Source organism: Ptychodera flava, chromosome 11 (genome assembly GCF_041260155.1).
Source record: "Ptychodera flava strain L36383 chromosome 11, AS_Pfla_20210202, whole genome shotgun sequence".
Taxonomy (NCBI): domain Eukaryota; kingdom Metazoa; phylum Hemichordata; class Enteropneusta; family Ptychoderidae; genus Ptychodera; species Ptychodera flava.
The window spans coordinates 10,731,459-10,741,176 of record NC_091938.1 but is presented as its reverse complement, the minus strand read 5'-3'; the positions used below and the strand labels follow the sequence as shown (position 1 = coordinate 10,741,176).

Genomic DNA, 9,718 nt, shown 5'->3' with positions numbered 1-9,718 from the left:
AGATTCAAACGGGATTTACTTCGGGTTTTATTGTTTCAGTCAGCGTTGATTGTATTCGATGTACACATGTTAACAGTATGCTTTACAGTTGAAATGGCTGTGGAATACTTGAATGCGTTCCAAAATGCCAAACGTTGAAAAAGAGACCTGCAATGAAAATACATGTAACTGAGTCCGGTAAAGTACTTAATACGCCGTGAGTGTTCAGACAATTATACAATGTTCACTTCATAAGTAAAACAACAGATGTACTCACTCGATTGAAGCCAAAGTAGTTGATACATAATTAACAAGGAAGTAGTTTCTGGAGTTTGACACAATCATTGTACGTGAAGGTAAAATACTTTATGAGCATGCGCATACACGGTGTCATGAACGTGTAAACGTATAAACGACATGTAGGCCTAGAAACGGGAAAAAGTCAGAAATCGGGTGTCTAAATATCGAGAATATACAGAGTGGAGGAAAAAATGAAATTGTTCTTTAAAGTTTCAGTCTGGTTCGGCACATAGTCGTCATAACGTTAATTCAATCTGTGACGAAGCAACTATGTTTGAACCAAACATTTGAATATGGATGTAACCCAGAATTATAACAGCCTGAGTAGTGTAAAGAATGTCATTGGAAAACAGACAAAAACTGAGTTTTCGTAAGAAGTTCATGTTGAATAAATTGAATGTCTGAGGTAAAGTCCCACTTTTGAAAGTAAAAACGTAAACTATCTTTAGATATTAGTAACTTCAGTCTAGTTATAAAATTATACAAAGTCTTGTGTATGGAAGTGGTGCTCGCGCCTCAGGTTCAAGAGTATCTCCGGTTTTTATGTCACCTTTATTTGGGGATAAAGAGATGGCATCTAACGTTTTGTGCCATGTGGTACCGTGACGTGTGAACCCCAAGAGCCCTTAATTCGATTCAAGGCACGTCCCCTCGCTGATTATCATATACGACAGCAGAGAAGATAAAATGCATGATTCCGCAAATAGTGTAGGAAGCCAGGTAGGTTTGGACACAGACTCGAAGAGTATTATTCGTCATATTACAATTAATTAGTCTCGCGCCCTTGCGAGTGGCGTAGTCAAAGGCAGGCAATCTTTTGGTAAAGATACTGCAGTTTGCAAGGTAGACTCTCCACAGTCGCTTTGCCTTGTTTTGTGCGCGCCGCGCGCGATGGGCCTGCATTCGAAGGCTACGCTGTGCAGCTGTGAGAGGATGCGCGTTTCTGAAGGGCGCGCGATTGGTAGGCAAGAACGCGAATCGTAGGCTCTCTGGCAGACTATTTGCATGGTAGCGTGTGATGATATTAGATCGTCTGCCAAACCGGGTCTACCAAATCATTTTGATACAATGCGCACTGTTTCTGCGCATAACAAATTGTCGTGCACAACTTTTTGACGTGGGGTAAGACAAGAACAACACTGCTGTACGCAAGTTAAGCACGTCAGAATTGCGTTAAAAAGGAAATGTTTGTGTTTTTCTTGAAGATGTTTAGTGATATTTGTAAACAACTGAAGAGACAGATAAGGAGAAACCAGAAACATCGCATATAAGCATCGATATCAGCGTGTACGTATCCTCCTCGACTCTGTCAAGGTATGTTTTTGTCAAATTCTATAGTAATTTTCAGTGTAGGCAATACCTTGGTTTCGGTCAAGAGCGAGTATAGTCCCTTTGACAGATAACAAACTGCATTACTATGAACTCTCGTATGTTGATAAATAAAACTGATTTGCATCAGAATAGCGGCGAATGGAGAAACAAAAAATTACGCGTGTTGCTGGATCTCGTTGACAATAACAGAGAATGACGCCCCAATGTTCACATTTGGATGGGTTTCTTTCGTACACCGACAGAGCAAGTTTAACCAAACAAAAAGTTCCAGGCCACTAGACCCTATATCCTATTTATCGGCGCATTTTTTAAACTTTAAATGGCGCTGATAAATTAATGTTCTTAAAAGAGCTATTGTACAGTTGTTAAGCGATTTCTTGGTGGACGGGCAAATGTTTTCTCCGTATTCGTCATTCGGCGTGTAGTTTTCCCCTCATGGCCAGGCGGGGAGGAGGGGAAATTTCATTCTACTGTCCAGCGAGCAACTTGAAAAAAGTCAATCGGGCGGGAATGGAGACATTATGATTCGGTTGTTTTCAGTCGGGATTTTGCCGACGGGCTGCAGAAATTAAAGTATGATTGTGGCAAAGGGATAGCATGGCGTGGAGAGAGCATTGGGGAGTTTTTTGTTGGTAGGAAGAAGATGATTGGATATTTCCTGGGCGGAAGCGAGAAGACGGGAAAACGGTTTGGCGGGAGGGAAAGTTTCAAATCGTGAACGGTAGCAGGACAGCAGTTACATACAGCCGTTATTTCCCCCTTCAAATCTTACGTTTGTTCACAATACTGTTAAGTATAGCATATTAAAAAATAACAGCACCCATGGTTACAATTTCTAAAAAAAAGGTTAGTTTGTTTCCCATGGCCTTTTCTCTACATGGAATGTAGTCATGGTTTGAAATAAACTTTTCCCCGTAGGGTGGTGACTGGCGCTGGGACCTGTCTGGATTCAAATAACCAACCACCATGCTCTTCGTTAATGATAACTTCTGATACCAGTTTGTTAACCTCGGTAAGAATATCCAGTAGGTGGTTCGTTCCAGCCAACCGTTGTAGACAGTCTGCGAGCTTTTCAATGTAGATGGACCCATCAGTGGCGCTGCGATACGAAACACAGTTCTCTATAGTGGCATACCCGATTACGAAGTCGGCCATTTCCGGAACAGTTTTCGGCCTGGCCAGAAGCGAGGGTGGTCCCAAATGTGACGTTGGCGAAGACGGAGGCAGAGCTTCCTCTGTCTCCCCAGCATCTACTTCATAACCACTCTGTCGTCGCGCGCCACGACAAGCCTGGATGATGAATATTTTCGGTTTACCTCGCAGTGGAGGGCAAAGCCTAGCGTTGAAGCTACCCTGGATTGCTTGAATTGGTAGGCTTTGACAATCGCTAGTGACGACAACGCCGGGCTTACCGTGCGAGAGGACGCAACAAACGAAGGAATCGTAGTTAGAATGGTCCTCGCACCTAATGTCTTCTAAGTGGAACATCATCTCGTGCAGAGTCAGGTCTTTGTGAACACGCACCTTATAACCGAGGTAATGGAACACACCTGTTAATCGGTCTGTCGAACAGAGAAATGAACACTGGTTAACATTGGATGGTTTAGTTTGAGAGAGAGAGAGAGAGAGAGAGAGAGAGAGAGAGAGAGAAAGAGAGAGAGATTGAATGAAAGCATTATTTTACCGCAGTGCTATGACAAGTATACTATAATCTCTTTTGCTGAATTCGAATCTCACGTTGGCGATTTTTTAAAGCATGAAAGGAATAAAGTCTCCCTTCTAAATGAAGTCGTTAATACCTGTGAAGTTTGTCAGTTCCTCGGGTTAATGCCCAAGCATCTACAGTACCTTAGCAATTAATTATGATATTAACTATAGAACGAGTCTTTTGTTCTCACCTATATCTACTTGTGTTCCTTCCCGCCTTGGATAATTGTTGGAAGTGAAGTGTTCGTTGCTGAAAATTACCGCTAAGCCGTGAGGTTTTTTGCCCATACTATACACCACGTCATCGCCATCGTCTGGACGGCTTGGTGGCGTCGGTGTCCGCCTTGGAGGCGATTCATGTCCTGGCATTTCTGCCACAGCGTCATTCCCATCACCTGGCTCGGCGTCATGAGCGGCACCGGGAACGGGTCTGGGGCTTTCCTTTTTCGGTAGTTCGGCATCGTGTGCTAACGGTCTTTCCCTTGCCGTCGATGGTCTGGCGATGGTTCTTGCACCGCTGGACCAGGGTCTTCCAGTAGTATTAGCTTCTCTTCCAACAGGTCCGGTGTCTTGAGGAGTAGGCGGTCTAAAGCGATGTCGGGAGATCCTCGATGTCGAGGGACGTCGATCACCTCGTGAACGTACACAGCGTTGCATTTCATATGCCCGGCAACTCTCCAGCCCCATTTCAAGAATCTCACGGGGCGGATGCTCGAGTGGGTTTTGCTTCAGAGACAGGGACACCAAATTCGTCAGCTTGATGAAGAACCCATTGGGAAGTCTCCTGATACTATTCTGGTCACCTATAAATTCTGACAGCTTCGAAAGATTGCAAAACGAGTTCGGGAGTGAGGATATCCAGTTACAGCTTGCTTCAAAGCGCTGCAAGTTGGCGAGGCTGTTGCCAAACTCTTTTGGTAAAACGGAGATCAAGTTGTTGGATATGTTGAGAGTCGCCAGATCACAAATGCTACAAACACTTTCTGGTAATTCGGATAATTTGTTCTTTTCTAAACTCAATTCGGTCAACTTTTGGAGTTTATCGCCAATTCCTGAAGGCAATTTCTCGATATTATTGCCATTGACTCGCAAAATTTCGAGATTTGTCAACTCAAGGATCACGTAAGGGAACCGTAAGGCTTTGTTGTGTCCGATGTCTAAGACTTGAAGCTGTTTGAGTTTACTAATGTCTGTTGGTAACCCTTTGAGATTGTTTCCGCTTGCAAACAATTCTTTTAAGTTGTTTAACTCACATATCGCATCCGGTAGTTGCTCGATCTTGTTTCCAGCGATATTTAATCTTTCTAAACGTTCAAGATGTCTAATTTCGGTAGGCAATGCGCGGATAGAATTGCCTTCCAGATCAATCTCGTCCAATTTTGGAAGATGACAGAGCTCGACTGGAAAATCGACAAAGGCATTACGGTTCAGGAAAATCTTCTCCAGCTCCTGGAGCTTCAGAATGCCCAATGGAAGGCAGTTTAACTTGTTTCCCCGATGACTGACATTCCCCACATCCAGGACTCTGAGTTTAACAAGCTGGCACACGGGGGTAGGCAGGGCTGTAAGATCATTGCTACTTATATTGAGCTCTTCCAATCGGTCAGCAAAATCAGACAGTTCCTTTGGAAGCTCAGTTAGAGAATTTCCCGAGAGGTTTAAGTTTGATATGCCGGAGTTTGATGCCAGCCTAATACTTTCAACGACAGCAAAATTCGGGTGCTGGAATTCCTCGTCCGAAAAATCTTCAATATCTGACATTTTCTGTACTTCAGTGGAGGGCCAAAGAGTATACACTGCAGATCTGAAAGAGACGTGAAGTCTTTATAAAGTTGGATTGCTACAACGAGTGGACGAGGTAAAGTGAAGAGAGGAATGACAAATACAAATTTGTGAATTGGCAAGACATTGTCTTTACTACGAGTGAGAATTTGAACATCATAAATAGGGTTATCAGAAGATAAGAAGATGTTCCCTTGAAAACAAGCAGGTTGTTAATTTTCTTGGATAAAAATGTCGGTGCCCGGTAAAGTACTGTTACTAAGGTTCACTTCTCGCAGAACAAAGATTTCGAGATCGTTGGATTTTGGCTGCATTCAGTGCTTCTCATGGAATGAAGTCGGCTGCAGTTATGAGCGACGTGGGTTAAAAACGCCATGCATGTACAGTATAGCTTGCTCTACATTACTTTCTCTTACACCATACAGGATGTTTAACAGAAGAACGCTTACATCTTCTTTCAGATGATGGTGATGTTGATGATGATGATGATGATGATGATGATGATGATGATGATGATGATGATGATGATGATGATGATGATGATGATGTTGCTAAGACAGAACGCATCCGTGAGACTTAAATCTTACAATGTGCAAGTATTTGCTGCTCGCGGTTCGCTTTGAAACCTGTACAGAAAGATTAAATGTTCAATAAGTTGTACAACTTGAATATTGGTAAGTTTCTTAAGATCTCAGTTCCCCAATCTAAAAATTTGTAATCACTACCTACTTTTAGACCTTCAAGTCGACTTCGGTAACTTAGAGATCGATTTTTGGGCCTTTCCATATTTTACTGTGATATCACCAGCAATGAATCAAAGGTTTTCAATTGAAAATCAGTATCACAAAATGAAATTGATACCATCAATGATATGTCGATATTTTGGAGACACTTTCGTCTTCTGTCAATCGCAGTGATAGTATATTTCCAATATACAGTATCATGTATGATAAGTATATTAGTGTACGTAGTATGTGCGTATATGTAAAACATATACTTGAGTAAATATCTATCATTATATATATATATATATATATATATATATATATATATATATATATATATATATATCCCATATATCCCATATATCCATCTTTCTCTCTGTGTCCATCTCTCTGCCTTTTTGCACTGCTTGTCCTTGTCCTTGTTGTCCTTTTAATTATCTCGTAACGCAATATGCTTATCTCTGGACACTCACATGTTTTTTATGCAAATATACCAGCCCAGTGATGTTTCATTCATCACTGTGCATACAACATTAAATACTTCTTTCGAAACCATTGACACAGTATTTCTACTCAAAATGCCTATTACGCGAAATACTATTTTTGTCCATCTCCGTTGTGTTTAATGTTGACGTCCTTTTGTGATATGTTTATAGTGAAGATGACTCACCTCTTCCACCAGGAATTGTTTTTGAATATCATTATCATGATTTCATTTCACGTGTCCGGGATGCTTTCGTTGTGGTAAACTCCCTCTAATCTTATGTTTACCACAGACAATGCACTGAACAGGTGCAATATAATTGTCAAAGTTAATGTCAACCGTTTGTGACTCCATATCAGGTCATCGCTGTTGTGAGCTAAATTGCATTGCGCCTGACGGCCACAGTATACCACCCATGACTTCTATTATTTTGGGGCAATTATTGTTTCCTTTTGCGGTACGTTGAATTGAGTAAGAGTGTTGAACTTGCCATCCTCGAAATTAATAAGCCTCTCTTTTGAGTTTTTCAAATTAACAGGAGAGACTTAAGTTTTTGGAAACAATAAGTTTTTTTATTCTTTTCCAAAATACATGTGGAAATACAAATATTAAATTCTTGAAAATACAATTGTCGGACAACCTGATCATTCACGTCTCAATGATATGAAATGCCCATTTCACACATGCACGTATTGACGAGCTGAATACAGACATTTCGACATTATGTTAGGTGTAGAATGTGTAATTGTGTTTTCCAAACACAACACACATGATAGAAAATCGTACAAAATTTAAGTTACAGCTAATGGAGCTTTAAATGTTGTGCATTAAGTTCGTCGTTGCAACTAAGATTCTTTGACTGCTCGGGTCAAACAAACATTAATTTCCGTGTGGCCGTTTGTCGTGATCGTTTCATTTCAACAGAAATGTCTTTTATCGAAATCACGTCTTTGTTGGCTTTTAACACTCGAAAAGATTGATTCTAATTGACTTAATTTACTGATTTTCCGGTGTACATTGGTAATTAAACTTTGAGAGGAGTTCAAACACGAGGCATGGTATAACAAGCATTTTGCCGCCTACTGTTATTTACCTCGTAAACCGCACCGCTATAACCGCAAATTGAGCCCATTGTCCTGAGTGAGTAGCCCATTACTTGAACCAGCTCACATACGTCAACATTCTATGTCAACTAGGTGTTCGAAGTGGGGATTTCCGGATAAACAATAGGTGTAGTTTATTATTAACAAGAAATGTCAAAGAATTTTCCTTCTGAGGGAAAAAGCTGAAAAAGGAACCAAACAGACGAGATATAGTTCAGAGCGTACCTCTTAGTCATGTTTGCACAATTTTCTTATCGCTGAGAAAAGGCAGATACTAGACTTGTGTGTTCACCGAATAGACGGAAGCAATTGCCTTAATTCCAGGGTATGTTCATACATGGAGGTTGCACACATGGTTCATGGTCATCATGGCCGAGTAATCGCGAAACCCATCGGCGAACTTGTAATTTCCGAGTCAGCACTCGAGCAAGATACAAATTGAGAGCATACATGTACGTACACCGCCACAGTTTTCGAAATAACACGAAATTTAACGATTAAAAATAAATCGACGGCAAATTTAACAGGGACCAGTATTCATAATGTAATTGCCTTTGTCTAGATAGGGCTATATGACGGAAACAGTTTTTGGGCGGCCGAAGGTCCCAAATTTTCTTCCCTACGTTGAGGGTACAAGTAACAGGTGAGGTATACTGGTACCCTGTCGGACCCTGTGGTTCGGTCTTGATATTTGTGTTAATATTGAATAATTTGAAAATTTGAAACCCATATTTCACACTTAAAGTCGCGAGAAATGTCCTGTGCCTTTCGAATAGGTCTACACTGAATATTTTATGCACGGTGAATTATCAAAAATCCGATGTTTGAAACGCGTATACAGTTTGACTTTTGGCGCATTTATCATCCGCAAGTTTTGTCACATGATCTGATGCACAGAAAAACGTAATCTTCAACAAGGACACGTTTGTTGCGCTTCTCAGACAAATGGATTGATTTCTGTCAATACTGTGTTGAACTGTACAAAAGCATGCAAAGTGTTGAATATGGTAAAAATGTTCAGTTGCAAAGTTACAACTGTAAATATGAAGTTTTCCCAAAAAATCACGCACTGCTTCCTCGATTACTTTTTGATGTCTTCTGCGCTGCGGTGATACAGCCTGTAAAACACATTTTCATTAAATCAGCTTTAAATAAGCCCCTAGCAAAAAGATTATTGTAAAAATTTGAGAGTCCGATATCTGTCCCAAAGGTGCATTCTACCTTAAGTAAATAACCTATCTCGCAAACCTGCAACAGTGTGACATCGGCATACCTGGGGAACAGAGGTCACATAACTGAGATAAATTATTTACCCATCTGCTAAAAACGACTACTGCGTTGTTATGTTGCGCATTGTTGTTGTTGGTAACTAGGGAAACATGATTCTGCGATGTTTTTAGTTGAGTGTGTATTTTATCTGGTAGCCTCATTGCATCGATCTCGTTTGAAAATGGAAAAAAGTTTGAATTATGTGATATAAACGTACTCTGAGTAATGTTGAGTGATTGCTGTAACGATTGGCACAGGGGAACAAATAGTTAATGTAATAACCATTTTTACAACTATTTCAAGGATATTATCGATTCTGTATGCATATGCATCTTGACAATACATACCTTTAACATATATCTCGAAATATGTAACATCAGTGTTAAACTTACCAAAACGCAGGAGTAAGGTCACAGTTATTTCAAGCTGTATTTTCCTCACAACCGACAACGCTCTCAGCGGTTTCATGTCAACAAAATGGCACCTTGATGGTTTTTGTCGTCCCTTGATACGGTAGCTACACACTGCTTGTATATGTGGCGAAGATTCAGCGAATTTTGGTCTAGAGACTGACTGTTTCGATTTCAAGAAATGTTGGCCATGTGTAAAATTCTGATCCAGTACATACCTGTTTTATAAGATATCCAGTACCGGGCGGTGAGGTGTACTCTTCCGGAGTTTGTTGTTCTGTTGAAATTGATAAGGTCATCCCTCTAAAATTACTGCCAATTGGTCAACCAAGATAGCCACAGATCAATCATTTGATGACAGTCGTGGCTCCACAAGTATCAAACTGCCAGTGCCCACAGCGGACCGGACAACGCGGAAACAATATATTCCGCGTAATCTGGTCTGTGGATAATTGACAATGATTCCTTTTTACTAAAACTGGCAAAGCTTGCGAACATAAGAAAGAAATAAGAAAAAGAGCGGAAGAATCGGCTCAAGGCATGCACACACGAACATACGCACCCACATGCGCGTATTGCGTTATCAAGAGCGGTCACGCACAAAAGTAAGCGATCAACATGTGTTGG

General features: G+C 40.9%; 1 protein-coding gene across 1 annotated transcript; it reads right to left on the bottom strand.

The window, feature by feature from the left end:
• Positions 1 to 18: 18 nt before the first annotated feature.
• On the bottom strand, positions 19 to 9,365 carry LOC139143498 (protein scribble homolog). Its single transcript, XM_070713884.1, has 3 exons — positions 9,074 to 9,365; positions 3,510 to 5,122; positions 19 to 3,173 (listed from the first exon to the last, which is right to left on the bottom strand). Exons 2-3 carry the CDS (start codon positions 5,077 to 5,079, stop codon positions 2,500 to 2,502), a joined length of 2,244 nt encoding a protein of 747 aa, XP_070569985.1. The 5' UTR covers positions 5,080 to 5,122; positions 9,074 to 9,365; the 3' UTR covers positions 19 to 2,499.
• Positions 9,366 to 9,718: the final 353 nt, after the last annotated feature.